At 44.0% G+C, this 22920-nt stretch overlaps 1 protein-coding gene across 2 annotated transcripts in view; it reads right to left on the bottom strand.

The window, feature by feature from the left end:
• CACNA2D3 (calcium voltage-gated channel auxiliary subunit alpha2delta 3) overlaps nt 1–22920 on the bottom strand; it is an 857887-nt gene that overhangs the window by 297274 nt on the left and 537693 nt on the right. For both annotated transcript variants that reach the window (XM_032868337.1, XM_032868338.1), the window contains exon 12: nt 7074–7152. In XM_032868337.1, coding sequence (XP_032724228.1) covers nt 7074–7152 — 79 coding nt within the window. The remainder of the gene's footprint in view (nt 1–7073; nt 7153–22920) is intronic.

Below are 22920 nucleotides of genomic sequence, written 5' to 3'. Positions count from 1 at the left end.
TCACAGCACCCCACCACCACATTCTTTGTTTACTCTGCTCTCTTTCACTGGAATATTAGCTCCATGACATCTACAAAAAGCTGGTGCCCATCTTGTCCAGAGTGCCATTTTCAGAACCAGGCCCAGAGGTCCGGGGCAGCCAATAGGAATGCAAGAACATTCATAAGGTCTGACTGTGATTCACCTTGCCTCTCTGCACTGGGGCCACGCAAAAGCCCAACTTGTGGGCTCACTGTATAGACAGGAAAGAAACCACAGTAATTTAACCTGGATCGATTCAAATCTAAGTTCATCATATTCCAAAGCCTCTGCTCTTAACCACCGGAGACATTTATTGGGAAGGGTCAGGCATGGCTGTTTGGAGGTCCCATCCCAGGAGGGCACCCCTCATGGGCTGTTCGTGTCTGGGTGACTGAGAAGGTTGAGGATGGGGTTGGGAAATGTGGGGCTCTCTGAGGTTCCTGGGAAATGCTCAGTAATTAGCACCAAAGATCTACTGAAAATCCAGATCACAGTTCTGAGTTTAATCTCAGAGATGCAGATGTATAAAAGAGAAGCTGAAGTTACAAAAATGCTATGAGTACTGTACACTGTAAAGAGCTTAATGCAAATTTATCATCTAGCCCCAATCCATTAAAACCTAAAACCTTTTGGAAAGGCTCTTTTTTGTGTTTCAATATTTTCATAGAAGTTTTAGTTAACAAATGTACCTTTTGATGGATAACAGGAAGTCCCTGAGGGCTGGACACCTTGGCTGCAACTGTAGGTGTTCCCCTTATTTTCCCTCTGCACTTTCCGGACTGGCCACCTTCCCTCCTCCCACCCCTCACTTTTATTTTTTTTAAATTCTAGCCCTTGAATGTTTATTCTCTTCTTTAATGTGCCTTTTTGGACTTCATAGATCATGCAAGAAAACAGAATCAGCAATCATTTGGTAATTACCAAGGACTAATTAATGCTGGAATTAGCCATCTATTATAAGCGGTCTGCTCATTTTTCTACCTAACATCGATTTATTTACCTTATTCCCTCGCAGAGCCTTCTGTGAACTCTGGGTTACCACTCTTCAGTGAGATCAACCACGTGCAGCCTGGTGTTTAGTGTTTCTGAGATTTTACCGCCCTCGCTTTGAGATGTGCTAAGGGCCCTTGTCTAAAAGAGGCCTCAGCAGACGATGCCCCCTCAGCACGTCATTTGACACTCAGCTCTGCAGCGGAGCCAGAGCTGAGGGCCCCACAAGGCCACTCCTCGGTGGGAGTCTCTGGCTGGGCACCTCACCTCACACGCCAAGGTCCTCTTTCCACCTTGGGCGCGACGGACACTGCTCCTGGTGAGTCTTCCCAAAGGCTTTTGCCCTCTTAAAGAAGACATGCCGGAAACAAGCAAGCCGATACCCAGATTTCAGTCTTGCCAGGGCAATGGGGTGGGCTGGGGGGTGGATTTGCATTCGCTAAGGGAGCAGCAGTGTATTTGGAAGACCCTCACAGTCCTCCCTCTTCCTCCTCCCTGTCAACAGCACACACTACTAAAAAAGCACTTATTTCTGTAGAGAAACACACAGCTTGCAAACAGGTTTCTGTCTCTACGATTCCTGATCATTTCACGGAGACTGAGGAAGAGGTCCACTGGCCCTGAGAGCTGAGGGGTGCATGTTCGGTGAGTTGGAAAGAACCCACTGGGAGAGGATGCCCCCCCTGCCCCAGGGCAGGGCACCCAGCTGCCTCTGCGGGCATCTCTCCTGAGCATGAAGCTATCAGAATCAGCCCCAAACCTCCCCCTTAGGGGCAAACCTTTTCCTTGGTGAATAAGAGGACACTTTTAATTTCAAATGGTATGCTAGAAAAAATAATTTGAAGGATCAGGTGGTGGAGCTAGGAATGCTGGCCTGTGTGCAGCTCTGCCGCTGAGCCAAATGCCCCTACCTTGTCTCCTCTCAGAGCCTGAGTGTCCCCATTTGTAAAATGTCAGGAACTGGACCACAGACCTACACAGGCGGGGGCATGACCACTTGTGGGTCACATCAGCTGGGTGTAAATCCTCGTCCAGCCTTTATTAGCTATGGCATATTAAAATCCTGCCTCAATCTCTAAATTTCATTTTCTAGATTCTCTCCTATTATGGGACACATACAAAAGTCTTCCTTGAAACAGGTCTTTCTTTCTCCCAGAGAGAGGTGACCTCACAGCCTGGTGAGGAGCTAAGCTTATTAGGCTTCGGATCTGTTGGGCCTGAATCCTGGCTCTGCCATCCGTGGGCTGCTAACCTGGGGCAAAGTGTCAGTTGGCTCTGGGTCTGTTTCCTGCTCATGCCCCTCCAAAAGCATTAAGAGGTAAAAAGAGATGATATACAGATGTCCTTGGTACTCTACCTATCACTGAGCATGCTTAGCTGTGACTAACAACACACCCCCGTCTTCAGCTTCACCACCGTCATCCTCTCCACTCCAATCCTCATGTTATACAGAATGTACCCCCTGGAGTATTACGGAGCCATGAGAAAGAAAGAAATCCTGCCATTGGGACAACATGGATGGACACTGAGGCCACCATGTTAAATGAGATAAGTCAGACAAAGAAATACTAATACTATATGATATCACTTATATGTGAACTCTACATGGAATCAAAAAAATCCAAACGTGGTGTAGAACCAGAGAGTAGAATGGGGTTACCAGGGGTGAGAGGGAGGGGAGTTTTTGAGGGAATTAGGGAGATATTAGTCAAAAGGTACAAAAATTTTTAAAAAGAATTACACAAATATATCGGAATGGCATTTTTGCCTTCTCCCACCTGTTCCAAAATGGCAAAACGTTTTAATCTTCACTTTTCACTCAACCCTACCTACAACCATTCTGGCCATAAATTTAGTGAGGGAACAAGACAGTTGGAAAGGTAGAGTGTCGTTCATAATTTTTTGATAGAAAAAGACTGTGGGTCTGAACTTCTGAGGAGGGCTCAGTCCACCAGAGCTCTTTCAAATGAGAAAATGACCATTAACCCATCAAGAAGGGACAAGCTGAGCAGACAACCAAGAGAGACTCATGTGGTGTTTCCATTTGACCTAACGATGACGGATTGGTTGAGAACCCAAACACAGAGGCCCTTCTTTATTTGCACAGCTGGAAAACACTCCTTTCACCATGATTTTTGAAGGAGAATCAGGCAGTGCTTATTTAAAATCTTGGCACACTGAACGTTAGAGAAGGTCATCATAGCTTTATGGAATATCTGGGCTAGTCAGCCCCTCTCTTCTGCTTCCCCAGTTCACTTGTTTATCCAATAGTGTGAAAGCAGAGCTTTAAATTCCACGAGCCATTCTACAGTGGCAATGATTGTTTTAATGTATTTAAAATGGCTTGCTGCTTTGCCTCATTAGGGCTGGCTCCCTCATGATAGGACCTAGTTATGCATAAAATGAAACAAACCGATGAGCTCCAGGCCTCTCTGGTTTTTGCTAGGAGATTGGACAAGGCAGAGAACCCCTGCCACGGGTGTGGGAGACCCCAGGAATCCGTTTCCAGGGGACAGTGTCTGAGGCGCACTGGCTGAGAACTGTGTCCTTGGCTACCAGACTTCCCAGTGAGAGGACCTGTACCGTTCGTGGGTTCTCAGCCACCGAACCGGGGGAAAGGTCGGTGCTGGTCCTGTGACTCCTGAGTCACTCGGGCCGGTGAGCCAGCAGGCTTCTCCTTGGGCTCCCCTGGGTCTCCCTGGGTCTGTTTTGGTCCCCAAATGCTAATGCTTCATTTCACTGAAGAACTTGGCTGACTCAGGGAGAAAATATGTAAGGGGGGGCCCCCTCTGGACCTCATGTCACTTGAGATGAAAAATGTTATGCTGTCTCCATACTATAACAATCTGAGACTATAAACAATGATTTAATTAATGACCATAGAAGAATACTTGCTCACCGATGTTACGTGGTCCAAAACCCCATAACTGACGCAACGTGAAGCCAATGTTTATATGGGCACAGATGACTGGAACCTAACATTTTGATGGCAACTGTTACTTTGAAGAGTGGCAAACAATGACATTTTATTCCCAAGGCCCTTCAAGAAAAGAAGCAGAGTAAGGAAGCAGACCTCTTCAGAGAGACTTGCTTTGGCAGGGAAGGCAATGACCGGATTTATACAGGAAGAGAAGGAGGATCACTGTGGAATCCAATGGCCTGGCCAGCTAAGCATCTACTATTACCTCCTTGGGTTTTCCAAGCTGCTGCACTCAGACTTTTTAAATCTAAAGGGCTCCATTCTATAGCCAGGCCCTGGAATACTCAGAGTTGACCAAATTGTCTTCAAAAGGATGCTTCAAAGATTCTTATAAACAATGACTAAAACTAAATTATGGTGTAATATTAGTTGATTAAGACAAGACTTCAATTTGAGTAATTTTCATCAGCTGGACACAGACAGTGGTAAAAACAAGAACCCATGACTAAAGGCGTACTAGCTGGTGGGGAAGGATGGCAAATCTGATGTGGCAGGAATAACAGCAACATTTTTAAAAATTTGAAAATGGAAAGGAACTCCTTCTTTTCAAGACCACAAAATAAAGGAAAAAAAAATGGGGAGACGTGTATAGCTCGCTCAAGGTTTTTAAAGGTCAACAAAGTTCCAAAACTTATTTCAACAATGGCCTCTTCACTCAGAGGAAATCTGGGAGCCGCACAGCCCCCATATCTTGATGCCTATGTTTCCCCTGTACTTTGGCCTGAAGTGAAGCCAGATGCATTATTCTGAGACAATCCAAATTGCTGATACCTTTTGGTGAGGCCAGCCGGTCAATAAACTGAAATCATCGTAAAATGTGTTATGTTAGCCCTTCAAGGAAACGTTAAAACCTCCCATGCAGTTGTCTACTTTTTAGATGGAGGGAACTGACACTAGCTTAAAAGATGGTTCCAAGTAGAAGCAGATAATTCAAAACAATGTCAAGCAAAGGGAAGGGTGAGCAATGTTCATTTGCTTGGCCACATACGTTTTCACGACTCACTTCCCACGTCCACCCAACCAGGGCGCTGAGACCCTGCCAGGATGCACCTGTTTTTCTCCATGGGCTTACCTCTGCCCACACCCAGTTCAGCAGTGGGGAGTCCTACCCCAAGCTTAGGGGGGTTCATAATCTTTTCTGGGGGAAGGAAGGGACTTGAAATCGAATATAAAGTGCTGATCACTCTCAAGTGGAGAAGATACAAACTCTTTGTCCTAATACCATGTCCTGCCCACAGTGTGTGGTGTGGACAGATGAGTGTGCATGGCATGGGGTGGTCATTTCTAGATTGCACCATGCGGTGGGGGGTCTGTCTACAGAGAGAAAGAATGCCAAAGAGCAATGGAAGAAATCAAGGAGGAAAAGAACTGAAACTCAGCTCCCTGGTTCCTCATGAGATGTGAGCTTCCCTCCCACTCTGGGCTCTGAGTCACTTCTTTTCCTCTCCAAAAACACTCCTCTTTTTAATTTCAGAGAGCAACTTTGCTTGCTTGCAACTGAAATAACTTTTTCTTAAGAGCTGGGATGTGCAAACTCTTCATGGAATCCTCTTTCCTCCACGGAGGCACAAACTCTGGAACTTTTAAAAATAATAGATGGTTTAGGAGACAATATTAAAAAAAAGACCACCTATGTCCATCATGACCAGTGTACCTTGCGATAGGACATGTCTTCCTTTATTAGTGTTTACAGCAATTTACTCATTTTCAAACATTAAATAAGCACTCATTCTGAGTAAGACAGGAGGCTGGGTGCTCCTCCAGTGCTCATGATGTAATCAGAGCTAAAGGCTACTCTCATGGAGCATGTAGCCTCTGAGGGGGAAAGAGGACAATGCTTGCAGATCAAAATGGCACCAGGAAATAACAGGGCATTTATGTGCCAGGCACTGCGCTCCCAGCTTGACCTGCACAGTCTCATTTCAGGCTAACAACAGCTGGGGCACGTGTCATCACTACCCCTCTTCTGTAGGTGACACAACTCAGATCCAGAGAGGTTTGGTAACTTGTGCGTGGGTGGTGGACGGTGGAGGCTGGATTTGAACTCCAGTCAAAGACCCCAGTAGTCTGGACTCTACCACCTATTTACCGCCTATGCTTTGCCTTCTTGGTCGTGTGTAGCATGAAAGGAAGGAAGCCCTTCATAAACGAGAGGGCCCTATTCTTTCCCTCCCTCTGCCTTCCCTAAACTGTTGTTTCCAACACACAACAGGGGATTCTTAATCAATGGACTCCAGAATATGGAAAAGGCAATGGTTATTGAGCACTTACCGTGTCCCAGCACTGAACCAGGCACCTAATCTACACTATTTCACTAATCTTGATATTTAATAGGAATCAAAGGAAGAAGTATTCTCAACATCCTGATTTCGAAGATCAGATCATTGAGGCTATTTAAAGTTAATGAATTTAATCAGGTTAAGTAGGCTAAGTTACACTATGGGAACGTATCAAACTGGAAATCTCAGTGGCTTTGCGCAAAGGGTTATCAATTACACATATATACCCATGTGGGCTGGCAGGACGTAGGAGGAGTAGAAGGGCACCAGTCCCTGGTGGTCACTCAGGGAACCAGGCTGATGAAGTCATTCCATGACTACTTCGTCTGGAACACAGAGTTTTTAGAGTTCACAAGAGCAGGAGAACAGAGTATGGACACTATCACATCAGCTCTGAAAAGCTTTAGCCCAGAAATGACCCATCTCGGTTTTGCTCACAGCCTACCGGCCAGAACCTGTCTTGAGGCCCCACCTAACTGCAAGGGGATGGAGAATGGGGAGTGAGCACATAGATATAGTGGATGGACAGTAAATTGCTGATAGCCAGTAATTCTCCCAAGCTCACCCAGCTACTACGTGACAGAGTGCAGAGGCTTAACCACTCCACCTGACGATGTCCTCAAAATCTGTCAACTATTTTGGGAGAAGTTGTTCCAAGTCTATCACACACCACTTAAAAATACCCAAACCTTATCTTAGAACTCATAGTCTCGTCTGAGAACTTTCTGCTTTCTCTTGACTATCCCATCTTCGGCGCACTCAAGGGGAAGTTACTGGGAGTCCAGCACATGGGGAGAACCTACCTTTGTTGGCACAAGCCATCCACTTGAGATTATCTGCAAAAGCAGCCTCTCGCCCAATGAGGTAGGTGAAGATGCGGACCTGGGAGGAAGAGGAGCACAGGCGTCAGGGATGCGCACCTTTCACCGCACTGCCCAGACCACATGCGGGGCTCCCGCACATGTGCTTTTCCTCTTTAATGCCCCAGGCTTCCCATCTGTAGGAACATATTTAAGACATTTGAAGCACAGTCAGCTAGAAATATATTCAAAACTGGAGGCTTTGATCTTTTCAACCATATGGCACTGGCCGTGGTGGTTTTTCGGTGTGCAACTCACGACAGAGGAGAGCGACTTAAAATAGGAAATGGGCAGCAGCGCGGGCCCGGGGGAGGGGTGGGGTGCACACATATGGACAAGGACCATCTCGGTCTGGACCGAATCCGTAATCATTTTCCTCATCCACACAGGAAACGCACAGTGTGCTCTTCTTGGGAATACAAACGCCACCAAAAGACCCTCAACGTTCCCCACCAATGGTGAGGACAGGCTTCAGACACTCTTACCATCTGTGGTGTCTGGCATGATTTTAGGAGGTAATTAACTGGGGTCCAGAGGCACGGCCTGTAGCCAGGAGACCAATGGGGACTCTTTCTAGCCTTCTTAAGCTTTTGGCTCCCTAAGAGCAGAGAGCACGTGTAAAACCCTGGCTCTCTCATTTTCTACTGCTTTCTCAACTCTCTCTCATGAGGCCAGAATCCTTTGAAACAGAGCACCACCCCTCTCCCAAAGTAGTACTTGAGGGTTAGATGGAAGAAAGATAGGGGATTAAAAGGGTTGCAGCCCTTGAATTCAAAGTTAAAACAGTATGTGGGTCAACAGTACCCAGTCCAAACAAAACTCTGCTGGAGGCCACGCACAGCCCCATGACTACCTCCCTGTGGCCAAGTTAAAGGAAGACATGCCATCAGATGAAGATGCTGGGCATGTGACCCCAGCTGATGTCCAGCCCACCGAGACTGGTACAGGCACCCATTGCTCCTTCAGTGCCTTTACTATAGTTGTTGTGAAGTAGTATCTCGTGCAATTACATCTGTGAGGTTGATCTCCACAGACGGTGCCCCTGATGTCTCTTTCTCCTGGCTGTGTCCTAATGGAGAACAGTGCTTGGAACGTTAAAACTCAATACATGAATGGGTACAAACATATGAATGCTCCTAGCTGAGTATAAAAAAGGCAGATTTTGCTTTAGTGAATGAATGAGTTAATGTTTTTAAAAGTATGCTCCATGGGGTGCCTGGGTGGCTCAGTGGGTTAAAGCCTCTGCCTTAGGCTCAGGTCATGATCCCAGGATCCTAGGATCAAGTCCCGCATCGGGTTCTCTGCTCAACAGGGAGCCTGCTTCCTCCTCTCTCTCTGCCTGCCTCTCTGCCTGCTTGTCATCTCTGTCAAATAAATAAATAAAATCTTAAAAAAAAAAAAAAGTAGGCTCCATACCCAATGTGGGGCTTGAACTCACAACCCCAAGTTCAAGATCTGTGTGCTCTACTGACTGAGCTGGCCAGGTGCCCCCGATTTTGTTTTAACTATAAATCTTCTCTTATCTGGGCATTGTAACTTAGGAGCTAGCTTAGAGAGAAATGTTGAAATACACATTGCCATTATGTCACCTTGGCCAGTTCTCATTTGTGTGCACCAAAGCAGCCCTTCCATCCATCAGAGCTCCTAGGGGACTTCCTGGGTTGCTGAGTAGGCAAAGAGAACTTTGCCCCTCTTCATTCCCTTCACTCTTTTCCACACTATTCCCAATGGAGTCACACTGACAGAGAAAGGATATGTTATTTATTTATTATTATTATTATTATTTTTTTTTTTTTTTTAATTGGGAGATTCTGGCTTCTTTCAGGGGAAAAAAAAAAAAGAGAAGAGGCAGCCTTATTTGGCCAAAGGTAGTTATCACTGACCTCCCCTTCCCTATTCACTTTTCCTGCCTGGCCACTGTTGGCATTTAGCAGAAGATGTCTGATTAAGGGGGAAACTGAGGTTCAGTTAAATAAAATGATTTGCTTAATTTCATCAAGTCTCAGTTCAATGGGAAAGGTCTTCAGCGACCTCAGGATAACACTGGGGCCTCCTCTCAATCTCCTGAAGAGGCTGCGTCTGTCCATTTAGAAAACCCCAACCAGCCCCATGGTCCAGAGCATGCACCCAAAGTGGTCTGGGTCTTTTGAGCTTTTTTCATACATCTTCACCTTTCTTTCAAATTTAAGCTATTTAATAAAGGGAAAACACGAAACCTATCAAATCTTGCCTCTCCACTGGTTCTTAACAAATCGGATGGCTTAAAGGGTAGCTATTAGCAGATGAAGCCAGGAGTCTACCTTTGTGGGCAAAGAAGAAAAGATCTGGCACAGAGCAGCCTGCTTGTTTTCAAGGAAAGCTACCTACACATACCAAATCTCCCCTGCCATCCAGAAGAAGCAGCTCAGGATGAACTGAGTTCTCTCTCGGCAGCATAGTTAAAACTCCAGAACAGTGCTGGGAATCATTGGCCAAACATCTATAATTCCTCACTTAAATAGATGGCAACCCGTTCGGAAAACCAGTAGGATTGTGCCAAACTTCCGACCAGACACGATTGCTCAAGAATAATTGTGCTAACAATAACCACAACAACGGAAACCGGCATCCCTACCCCCACACCCCCACCATGTTCCTACACCACTGCCCTGGCTCCCTACAGCTAGCACCACCCCCCGGGGTCAGGTGCATGCTAAGGGATTTATACGCATCGTATTTATTTTGTTGGTTTGCATTTTATTGTATTGCTTATGAAAGAAAATCAGAATCATGTTTAATATTTCCATTTATGTGGCGCCCTTGGCTCCCAGCGGACTGGCCTCCTTATCTGAGTAGAAATGGCAGGGGAATGACTTGTCACATCTCTGCCTATAAAATAAACATCATCAAATGATACTCGGTTCACACCTGGATTTCTCACAATGATGCCTTTCAACTGGCAACAAAAGAGAAGGCATTTCACTCCAAAATAAATATTTTGGAGAGCAATTTAACAATATCCAAAGCAATTTATATTTGTAATTTTTTCAGGCCCAGTAATTCTACCTCTAGGCCTTTATCTTATAACCCAGATACCAAATAAAATGTCTGGAGGGGCCGAGTGGGTATCAAAGATGACAGGAAGTGGTAGGCATATGGAAAAAATATAGAGTTGCACAGCTTCTTAAAACCCTGTAATTTCATTTTATACATTTTCACAAATACACAGAAAAAGAATGCTCACCCTCATGATCTGTAATAGTCGAAAAGTATTAGAGCTCAAGTGTCTCTTGACAGCTGATTGGCTAAAAAGGTTATAGTGTATTGACGGAGTGGAATACCATGTAGCCATATATTTATGCAGAAAGGCATCCATTATCAATTAGTAAGTGGAGAAAAGCAAGTTGTGGGATATTGGAGAACATAAAACCCTATTTTTCTTCAAGGGGATTTAGACTTTTTGTGTCACTTTTTACCTCTTTAGTGTTTTTACAAGTGAAAAAGTATTGCTTTAATGATGAAAGATGTTATTTTTTTACTTTATTTATTAAAGATTTTATTTATTTCTTTGACAGAGAGATAGAGAGAACACAAGTAGGCAGAAAGGCAGGCAGAAAGAGGGGGAAGCAGGCCCCCTGCTGAGCAGAGAGCCCTATGCGGGGCTTGATCCCAGGACCCTGAGACCATGACCTGAGCCGAAGGCACTGAGATCTAACTCAGTGAGCCTAACTTACTGAGCCACCCAGGTGCCCCTAAAATGTTTTTTTTTTTTTAAGATTTTATTTATTTGACAGAGAGAAAGAGAGAGAGAGAGAGAGATCACAGGTAGGCAGAGAGGCAGGCAGAGAGAGAGGGGGAAGCAGGCTTCCTAATGAGCAGAGAACCTGATGCGGGTCTCGATCCCAGAACCCTGAGATCATGACCTGAGCCAAAGGCAGATGCTCAACCCACTGAGCCACCCAGGCATCCCTGAAAGATCATTTTAAATGAGGAGAAAGTAATCACACTACAATTTCCTCAACTATTCTGTAAGGATCTAGGAAGAATCACCATAGGGGTGAAAATGTCACACTGGAAGAGACATTATGTGGACATTACTACCCAGCCCTCCATCTTCCCCGGTGGGTGGCCATGCTCCATGACTCAATTAACTGAGTGCAAAACCTTCCAGAGTAACATAATCAAATTGCTCCTCACTTCTATCACTAGCAGATTCTGTAACCTGATAGATTTTATTTCCAACAATCGGAGATTTCTTCCCCAAGAAGCACCGCTAAAGACATAGTCACAAGTCTGCCTCGAGCCCAGATACTTTTCAGGTCAGAGGTCGTTCCAAAAGTCAAGTTCACAGCACAGAATATCAAGAACAGAACTGTGGCTCAGTTTGGACCACTGCAGGAACAGGACACACCGAAGCTCCCCAGAAAGTCAGGCCTTTGTGCCCATTTTCTGTAGGCATGAAGGCACCACTTTTGTTAAAGCAGCACAAAGGCAGGGGGAAAAAAGTCTGCATCAACCTATTAGTTCATTTTGATCTCCCATTTAATTTTGTATGGTCTTTAAATGTTCTGTAAACCCAATTAAGCTTAATAAAATGTCAGAATGTGGACATTTCAAAGTTCAAAGTCACTTAATTTAATCTACTTAGTATAAAATTTCCCAAGTGAAACAAACAAAAAACTCAATCCTGTTTTTCCAAAAATCAAATTATGCTCTGACTCATGTAGATGCAGTTCCTACCAGAAATTTGAGGGGTACCATTCCTCTCAACTTGGGTGAATATAGGTAGTTTGAGTTTTTAATAATGAACCAAATTTATTCTTTCTATAGTCATTAAAATAGAGGAAGGAGAGTGCCTGCCAACAGAGCTATCACGGGCACAGCACAACCAGAAAGCAGATTGCCACCCCCCACACACGTTCCCTTTAGTAATGAATGGGGTATCACCGATGACCATGCTTTCAAGACAGTTCAAGAGTAGCAAGTCATCACCCATCTGTCACAAGTAGCTTCTGAGCACCTACTATGAACCAGGGACCATTCTTGGCTTTAATCTAGAAGCCATCATGCTCATAATGGGGTTTGATGTTGGGAATAAAATGGATAAACAAGACAAACTCTCTGTCTTTAGGGAGTTTACATTTTCATGAAGGTGAGACAGATAATTAATGGCAAATTTGTATCTAACATTTATTTGTAAGATTTAATGTTTATGAAGAAAATAAAGCAGGGTAAGGCAATGGAGAGGGATGAAATCTGCTACTTTAGGAAGAGAGGAAGGAACCCCCTCCCTGATAAGGTGACATGTGATTAGGGGTCTGAACAAAACAGGGGCAGGAGGTGGGGTGGAACAAGACACATGGCTACTGGGAAAGAATGTTCCAGGCAAAGGGAACAGAAGGTCTGAAACCCTTGAGATAGGCATGCTCAAGGGATATTGAAGAAACCAGTGGAAATGGAGTGCAGTCAACCAGGACAAGTCGTAGAGAATCAATGTGGGCAGACAATAGGGCCTTGCAACCATTGTTAGAGAACAGAACCACAGAAGAGACTGCCTAGAAGCCTGACGTGAGCCACACATGATCTTTTAAAAGGATAGATCTGTCTACAATGTGGAGAACAAGTCATGCTCAACTTGGCTGCCCATTTGATTTTCCTGTGATGTTCTTACAATTCTGAATGCCCAGGTCTCATCCAAGTGTAAATAAATCAGATCCTTGGGAGCAAAGGGTCTCTTAATCTCCTTTGGTTCCAGTGTGCAACCAAGTTTGAAGACCACAGGCAGAGAGAGACAGGGTAGAAGCAGAGCCACTGAAGTAGGAGGCCACTGATATGTTCCAGGTGAGAGATGACAGTGGCTCTGGCCAGCGGGGGGGAGAGCTCTTAGACTTCACTGGACATCAGAATCGCCGGGGACCTTGAATCATACATTACTCCAACACCTCCTTCCAGAGACTTAGACTAAGTAGGCCATGGATCTACATTTTTACAAAGCACTGTGGGTCTGACATAGGTAAGACTGACACCAACATGTTTTAAAAAAACACTGAGAAGATGAGGGCTCAGCAAAGGCAAATAGAACCAGGAATTAAGAAATCATTAGAGCCATTTCAAACAAGTGTGTTTCTATAGATTGCTAAGGATTGAGGCTAAACTTCCAGGAATTTATAATCCTGTATGTGGTTTAAAAAAAAAAAAAAGAAGTGATGGATCAAAAGGACATTTATTTCTTTTTTTAAAGTTTGTGTCAACCCAATTAGGCACGAACATCACACACCAACCAGACTAGGTAAGCAGGGTCTGCTATCTGCCCTTCTTTGTCCCTCTATGAAAGGGCAGATCTGTACCCACAATGTCTGCAGCTAGAGCCGAGTTTACACACCCAAAGCTGCTCCCTGAAGTGACAATTACCCCACTCTTGCTCCCACATACCGAGGAAAGGGCTGAGGATAGAACACTTAAAAACCTCCAAATATATAGTCTTTACAGTTATTTAAAAAAAAAAAAAAACCTTTCATTTAAAAATAACATTTAACTATAAATCTAGTACTTACACCTTATTAAACATGCAATTTAAATGGATTATACATATAAATGGGACTTGTTAAAAGAATGGTCTAGTAACTCAGAGGGCCCACATCCATGGGTCCCAAATTTTCATTCAGCCAAGAGGCAGCCTCTTTAAATAAGCATGTGAACTCACCTTCATGTCCTCCCACCTGCTCATGCCCCTTCAGACTCACTGCCCAACTCAATTATTCCCTAAAACACCTCCAGGATTTCTCAAAAACGGTGTGCAACATCGACTTTAGAAATACGTCCCCTGATGTCTTTATGTCTTAAAGACCAATTTACTATTACTGAGTATGTTCTTAATCTGTGTCTTCACAAAAGATATTCCTAACCTATTTTCCCTATTTGCTCATTTCAATGAATTCTGGTGCAGAGAAGCACTCCTGAATAAAATCTTTAAACTCTAAGTGGAAGACCAGGGCTGGAACTTGATTATTGCCCAAATGCTCCATCAATCACTGCCAATAACATCTTCACAAAAGCACTGCAAGGGCAGAGGTAGCCCCAGAGAAGGTTGATGCCAATGGAAACAGTTATATTGAGCAGGCTGCTTTAATCTAGAAGCCATCATGCTCATAATAAAAGAAGAAACAACCTTATCCAAACGATGAGGAGAGGCACATAAGGGAACACTGCCCTGAGCCACAGTAAGATGGGACAAATTGAATTAGATTACAAAAATAATAAAATCTCAACAAATGAATATCATAGATCATTATGATAAATGGACTGTCATTGGGGGGGATGCTCTACGAGTCTGTATAATCTCTTTCCTCTCCAGCACAGTGTCTGATACTTCATGTGTGGTATTGAAAATATCCCAATTCAGAAAAAAAACGCTATTTGTGATCTTCTGAGCAGGAAGACTCAAGTCCAGCATCATGCCCACGCGTTTTTGTCAAGGTGAAGGAGAAGGTGTCTCTGAGTTGCTCGGAGACGTGAGCTGAGTTTACGTGGGAGAACACAGGCTATGACAGTTTCACGGAGCAGCGAGGAGCCAAGTGACAAACATCCTCAAAGGGAGTGACACAATTCACTCGACTGTCTAGCCCCATGGACTTCATCCAGGAGGCAAAGCCAGAATATTAATTATGTCTTTTCAGGTTCTGTATTTTTGAGGCTCTGACACCTGGGACCTTGCTGCCTTGGAGGAAGTACCTCTCCGAGGGTTCGCTAATTCCTGTAGGTAACAAATGACTTGCCGGTGAGTGCATCTGTGAATGCAAACAAACCAAAGGCAACTCCTCTTTTTACCAGCCGTTTACATTCTCACCCTTTAGCCGCCTACCCTAATCGCTCCACGGCCTGGTACCAGACAGCAAGGGACAGCCCCAGTGCTCCGATGCCCACCAGTATTATTCAACCCTAAGCCTGCTTACCCTGCTTTGCCTCTTTCTTCCCATGGAAATCACAACAAGCCTTCAGCCCTCTAGTTCCCTCTCCCTCTCTCTCTTTGCCCACTCACCTTGCCTTGGTCCTTCCACTTGGTGCAGCTCCATGGGGTAAGGCATGCCCCTCGCTTCTAGGGGACTACCAGGATAACAAACTTCCTTCACATCGGGCATTTCTACGTCTGTGCGCCTTACCATGTCTGATTCAAATTAAATACTGAGTACCCTCAAAACAGCTGGGAATCCGGAGACCTGGGTTCCAGGTGGGGCCAGCACCACACTTACTGGCTTGGTGACCTTAAGCAAGTTAGTCAAACCCTCAGGCTGTACTATCCTTATGTGTGGCTAGCATGTGGATCATCCGCCCACTGCTGGTGGGCGAGAGCAAACCCGGTAATGGTTGCAAGCGCAGGTCAGAAGCAGTGAATTCCAGGCAGAGAGTTGCATCTAAGTGTATTTGAGACAATTTGCTGCAGTAAAACTCAACAAAGTGAGCTGAGGAAAGCCAAATTTCCCATCCACAGACACCCCCCCACCCGACCCTGCCCAGAGGTCTGGTTAAAGAGGAAATGGACTATTGTGGGTGAAGAAGAGGATCCTTCCTAGGGGAGGGTGTTGAGGAGTCATCACTGATATCTGCTGTTACTAAGGATAATGGGACTGACAGTCCCTAATAGTAGAATCACAGTGATGACAACTTCTATTAACCTTGGCAGAGTTGTAAGAGCCATTGAGACTTTGGCAAAGGCTGTGGACTTTACCCCTACAAAAAATGCCTGAAGTTGAACATTCACTATTTCAGATAAGAGTCATGAGATGTGGGGCATCTCCTCTACCAAAGACCCAGATTCCTGAGGCACCTTTATATCCCAGGTCAAGAACCTCTGTTTTATATACTTCTTGTATTCTGTACTTGGAATTTCTCAAAAGCAAATTGTGTTCTTTGGACAATCAAAATGGGCTGTTCATCTTCAGTGCTTGCAAATTGAGAGAGAAGTTCATTTGTTCATTTATAAGCCCCTTCTCCAATGATTGGTGAGCCCCAGATATTGGCCATCCATGACCAGATCCAGAGAGCACATTGGGAATGAGTCCTCAATATGTAAGAACAAGGTGGACATGCCAGGAAGAGGCACCACTACAGACCCTGAGTTTGCACATCACATCATGGGGCCTTTGGATGAGCACATCTAAAGGAGGAGGGATAGAATGGACAGATAGAACCCCCATCTCATTCATTTTTGAATCCATAGAATCCAGTGCAGTGTTTGGCATGGAGCTAGCACTCAAACATTATGTTGACTGGCCATACCATAAAAATCCTTTTCTGCTGATATGAGGGCTCTTAAAACAAATTCATTGCCAAGGTTCAGACTGCTGACCACCTCAGGGCCTACAGATCTGTAGGGCTGGGAGGTCCCTCCCTGCTTCCCTTGCCTTCTCAGACCTAGAGAAGTCAAGCAGTGACAGTGATTTGTTCACAGGCATGCCCCCTTTTCCAAGAAAACTTACACATTCAATACCGTGAACAAAACCACAAACCGATGTGTGTAAAGCCATTAAATTTAGTGGAACAGATCAGAAGATCTACTTATGAAAAAGGGATACTAATTACACATTGGCATGCTGATAGTTACACTTATGAAACATCTTGGGATTATGTCATTCCCTACCTTAGAACCCTCTGATGTCTTCCCATTGCACTTGGAAAATATTCCCAATCCCTGATCACAGCTAAGATGCCCAGAAGACTCAGAAACATGACAACCTCATTCTGCTTTAAATCTGTCTATCAATCATCTATCTGTCCCACTGCCTGGAATGTTCTTCACTCTCTCATTTTCTATAGCTAACTCCCTCTCATCCCATTTGTCTCCTTCATGATACTTGGTACATTTTGTAGTTATCTTAATGACTTGTTTATTTTTGAATTACATTGACTTCTCCCTCCCAACAGAAATGAGGATGTTGTGGGGGCAGAATGAGGCAAACTGTACCCAACTCGGCTCCTGGGATGTAGCAGATTTTCAGAGAGTATCAGTCACCCACTTTCTCCCCTTCTGTTTTCACAAATTTTACAGGTCAAAATAAGTCAGCATGGGACACATGTTAATTTATCAGGGTTAGAGCTCTTTCCTTCATTGCCAACTTCATTTTAAATGCTTTCCTATTTTCCCAGACTGATCTGCTATCAACCAGCTGAAATTTCACCTTCCCCTATGAATTTTTTTACACTGAAGCTCAGTGATAAATAGTAATAAATGGGGAGGGGGTGGTTTGAAAAGCTCTGGTCTTTGTTATTACCATCTCATCTTCAGGATCCAGAAAATGGTGTCTTACCTGAGGTCTCGCATGCGTAGATCATCAGTTTTATAGTATGGTTTTTTTCCCTAGGTGCTGCCCTTTCATTCCATATGGAAGCCATGCAAAGCCTGAAGTCATTTGTATTTATTTATTTTTTTTAAAGATTTTTTATTTATTTATTTGACAGAGATCAGAAGCAGGCAGAGAGGCAGGCAGAGAGAGAGAGGGAAGCAGTCTCCCTGCTGAGCAGAAAGCCCGATGTAGGGATCAATACCAGGACCCTGGGATCATGACCTGAGCCGAAGGCAGAGGCCTTAACCCACTGAGCCACCCAGGCGCTCCGTCATTTGTATTTTAAATAACTGTTTGGTTAAGGTATTACCTCGCAGGGAAAAGATGACAACTCACAATGGCAACGGGAAGTTTGCTATTCAAGAAACTCTCAGTGAAGTTTCTCTTTCCCCTCATGCCTTAGAACAGTTTGAACAGATGGCAAAGTTTCATGAAAAACAGGAATGGCTGGGTGGACAGGTGAGCAGAACGCAGTAGATGTAAGGCAGGGTTGAGAACTGGACACACTCAGTTTTAGAATCTGGGTCTTCCCAAAGGGAACTAGGTAACCTGGGGTGAGTTACTTGGTCTCTCTGAGCCTTATTTTCCTTACCTGCAAGACACTATGGTTAACATAATCATACCCATATGGCAAGATTGCTCTTAAATGGAACGAAGATGGTAGGGGTTGGAGCAGGGTTTGTGCTACTAAAGAGTGTGTATGTGGGGGGTCCTTTCTAAGAGGAGATCTCCAGTGGGGCATCTTGCCTGGACCCTAAAGAGAAAATGTGCAGGAAAAGGCCCAGAGGTGCGAAGCTTGAAGGCACGACTTGGCCTGCTGGTCTGGATATTAGAGAAAAGCTCCTTTTCCCTTAATGTTCCCCCCAAGTTTGTGTTTGCCTCCCAGATCAGGGTACAGGACCGAGACTCACTTGGCCTTGGGCACAAATGTGGTCCTCATGTGGGAAGTGGGCCAAAGCCCCACAGTAAGAAGCAGCATGCATTTGAATAGAACACTCCCTCCACAGACCACCCTAGTGAATCAGCACTGTGCAGGTTATAGGTCGAGGATTTAGGAGTTTGGAATTCCGCCCAAATCATTCTCAAACTCATTAAAACCAACAGCTGTTGTGAATTCTGAGCTAGTACAGTTCTTGTCACTTCTATTTTCCCAACCAATCCTCCCTGTCACTAAGAATTAGTCTAAAATAGCAGTTTCTGCTGTCAAATCACCTGCCACCTTCTGGGGTTTACTGTCAGTAAGAAAAGTCAAGGACTCAGTCAATATCCTCAACAATATCCTTGTTGAGGATAGTGTTCATTCCATTTTACCTATGGTTCTCCAAGAGGCAAACAGGTAGGGAGAGGACTCTGGGGGTGGGGGAGTGTGTGTGTGGGGTGGGTGGCGTTGTATCAGAATCACCTGTGGGGTTTTGAAAATCAATACATGCCCATTACCTGTACCCCGACCTCTGCTCCCTATAGGGATTCCAGTGCTCCCAAGACTCCAAATGCTCACCATGGGATCATGCCCCCAGCCGAAGACCGTATTGTTGAGAGCCACTGTTTTGGGGCAGGAAAGGGAGTTAGACTTCCAGAGGGCAACCAGGGGCACATAGCTTCTTTCTGAGAAACCCCAGAAGAAGATTTATTTCTTTTCTTCAATCAGTAGGAGTTGTATTTATCCTAAGAATTGTTATGTTTTAATCTTACAGACTGTAAACCTTACAGCTGTCCAGGGTTCCTTCTTGGCATTGGCCGCCCTCAAGCCAGGAGCTCAAACACCTCCAACAGAGAGTAAGTGTTTTTTTGGCTCTGCTTTTATTATTATTGGCTCTATTATGATTAGGTCATAAATTTTTTCAGTGCTTTTATCATGAAAGGGGGTTAAATTTTGTCAAATTCTTGTAACTATAAAGTCCTTATATTCCTTCTTATAACTTTGTGCACTGGTTGGAGGGATATTTGAAGCCAAAAGAATCCTTCTTGATTTTCCCCCCAACTCTTTGCTCCTGGAAATGAACCCTTAGGCATTTCCCACATTTTTTTTTCCTCTTTTTCCTCCCAAGTTTTACGTGTTAGAGAAAAACAACTGAAAGTTAGTATTGGTCACACAAATAAGTTGGTGTAAAAAGTATTGTGACCATGAAGCACTCAGGAAGGGGAGGTCATGTGGGCTGAGAGACCACCTCTGTCTTGCAGGAGCTTTCTTGTGGTGGGGAGAAGCCACAAACCCAGAAGAATCACCATGGGATGCATGGGGATGGTGGGAAAAGGTGGCCTGGAAGGCATCGGACAGCTTAGCGAAATGTCAACCGGGAAGAGCGATGGGTTTTAATTCAACAAAATACATAAAGTCACACGAAGTTGGTAGTCCTGAAAGCTGGAACCTGTTTGAGTTCCTCACCTTCATGGTTTTATTTATTTGTTGGTTTGTTGTTTTTCTGAGGTGAGGACTTTTCATGGGGGTGGTGGGGGGCATCAAGGGAAGAGAATGACAGACCCTATATCCTAGAGCTGAGTTGTTTGTTTTTCCAAAATATATGTCTCCCACTTGGGATCCTCAGGATTGGTCAAAGCTGCTGGCTCTAATGTCAGCAAGGAAGTTCTCCAGTCTTCCATCTTAAACATCACTTTCTGGGAGATTAGGTCTTTTCCTGGAGGATCAAGTTTGAGGACATGAGGCTGCACAAGAGGAAGGGTCCAGAGTACTGGTGACTTCTAGTGACTTCAGTGTTAAAAGATCCCAATTAATGGCATGGGATGGGGAAATAATTTCTTTGGAAGTTTCTTGCTAAATACAATCCTAGTGATTTTCATCTCCTCTGCCAACACTTAGTCCAAGCCACTAATACCTCTCAACTGGATAACCCACCAGGCATCTTATCTGAGCTTTTCCATTGCTCTCTGGTCCCAGGGAAAGCTTCTTGCAGTAAGAATCAGAGCGTGTCCCTCCTTTGCTGGAAGTTCTTCAAGGGCATTGCTTTCATCTAGAATAAGAACGAAAGGCCACCCCCAACCCGTGCTCTGGCCCCTGCCTTGTTCCACAATCCCACTTTAGGTTGACCCTACCATTGCCAAATTCCCACCCACCCACTTCCTCTCAGGATTACCTTTTTGCAATTTATCCAACACGTGAAGTTTTTTCCTGCTACAGGGCCTTTGCACATGCTGCTGTCACAACATTGAAACATTCGAGTATTGCTATCTCCTTCCCATCCTTCTGGTCTTATCACCAACTTTCCACCTCCCAAAGTCCCTCCCTCATCCTGTTATCTATATCCTTTTATGATTGGTCTCAGCCCCTATTGTTTTTCTACATGTAATCAGTGCAAGTTACAGTTGGTTTATTTGTCTCTGTCACTTGGTGATGTTCTATTTCACACACACACACACACACACACACACACACACATACCCCTGTAATCTTCATGATGGTAATTAGTTTTGTTCACTATTGTTTAACTCCTAATCCAGAACCTGACTCATGGCCATTGCCCCCAAGTATTTGTCAAATAAATGAATAAATGTGGTTATTGCAAGCAATTATAAGGTACAAACACAAGCTAAGTAGGGATAGTCCATCATGATCGATGCAGTAGGAAGATGCGAAGAGAAATAATGGAGTACGACAGCACTAAAACTATGTTGAGCACTGGTCCGTTGCCATTTATCATACACGGTAGGATTGCCATGAGACAGGCATTAGCATTATTTTCATTTAACAGATGAGCAAACTGAGGTTTGGAAAAGGTAGGAATTGGTCCTAGGTCACAGAGCTGGTAAGTGACAGCTGTCAAACCCTTTTAAGGCCTATGGGACTCCAAAGCTCATTTTTTTTTAAAAGATTTTATTTATTTGACAGAGAGAGGGAACACAAGCAGGGGGAGTGAGAGAGGGCGAAGCAGGCTTCCCGCAGAGCAGGGAGCCCCATGTGGGGCTTGATCCCAGGACCCTGGGATCATGACCCGAGCCAAAGGCAGATGCTTAATGACAGAGCCCCCCAGGTGCCCCCAAAGCTCATTTTCTTAATTGCAACACTTTACATGAGAGCAAAATAATGGACCAAAGATCAGGAACTGCTGGATCATATAAAAGGAAGAAATACTCATGGCAACACCAACAAACAAACAAACAGAAACTCCAGAGAATGGAATGTTCTTTAAAGGACAATTACAAATACAAACACAATTAGGAATTTTGGGGTATTTTGGGGTTTTTTGCTAGGGAATTAAAAATGACTTGTTAATGACAATGAGACTATTGGGAAATAGCCTTTCTACTGGTGGGAATATAAATTGGCATAAGCTTTCTGACAATAACTTGGCCAAATCTTTCAAACATTTAAAATGCATATAACCTTTGACATGGCAATCCACTTCTAGGAAATCACCCCCAAATACTTTTTTTTTTTTTTACCAGCAAGTTGAAATTTTTCATTTTGCTAAAATATACAAATCAAATTAATATAATAGTCCACATTCTACAGTTTCTAAACGTTTATCCGTTGATGATTTCCATAAGATGCTGTTGCCCTCCATTGTTCAGAGCAAGTTCAGATCTCTGATAGTCTGTCTTTCTTTCTACCCACCAAAGTAATTTGTCTTTTCAAAAGTCTTGATGGATGTTTTCTTTGTTTGACTCTCCATGTTGCCCAAGGAAACCATTATCCAGTGAAACGATTTAACATAAGGGATATATGTTGCAATGCCATTTGTATTAGAGAAAAATTACAACCATCTAAATGTACCCACAGAAAGGGGACTAAATTATAGTGCATTCATTCGATTAACTTTCATGAAGCCATTACAAATAATGGTAAAGTTGATCACTTAATGACTTGGAAAGACCCTACTAAAAGAACAAAATGGGCTCCAAAATGCCATGTATAGTCTTATTCAATCTAATATATATACATATATATGTATGTATATATACACATATATAAAATATACACATACATAATATATACATAATAATGTATATTATGGCATTAGGTACTTTTTGTATATATCTTTCCATTATATGCAAAAAGTACCTAATCTCTGGTGGTTGGCTAGCAGATGATACTTTTTTCTTTCTCTTTTTTTTTTTAATTTTTTATTTCTTTTCAGTGTAACAGTATTCATTGTTTTTGCACCACACCCAGTGCTCCATGCAATCTGTGCCCTCCCTAAAACCCACCACCTGGTTCCCCCAACCTCTACCCCCCGCCCCTTCAAACCCCTCAGATTGTTTTTCAGAGTCCACAGTCTCTCATGGTTCACCTCCCCTTCCAATTTCCCTCAACTCCCTTCTCCTCTCCATCTCCCCTTGTCCTCCACGTTATTTGTTATGCTCCACAAATAAGTGAAACCATATGATAATTGGCTCTCTCTGCTTGACTTATTTCACTCAGCATAATCTCTTCCAGTCCTGTCCATGTTGATACAAAAGTTGGGTATTCATCCTTTCTGATGGAGGCATAATACTCCATCGTGTATATGGACCAC

The sequence above is a fragment of the Lontra canadensis genome, unplaced genomic scaffold (genome assembly GCF_010015895.1).
Source record: "Lontra canadensis isolate GAN:19392208 unplaced genomic scaffold, GSC_riverotter_1.0 scaffold35, whole genome shotgun sequence".
Taxonomy (NCBI): Eukaryota; Metazoa; Chordata; class Mammalia; order Carnivora; family Mustelidae; genus Lontra; species Lontra canadensis.
Note: the sequence above shows the minus strand (reverse complement) of the source record. Positions and strands in the feature narration are given on the sequence as shown.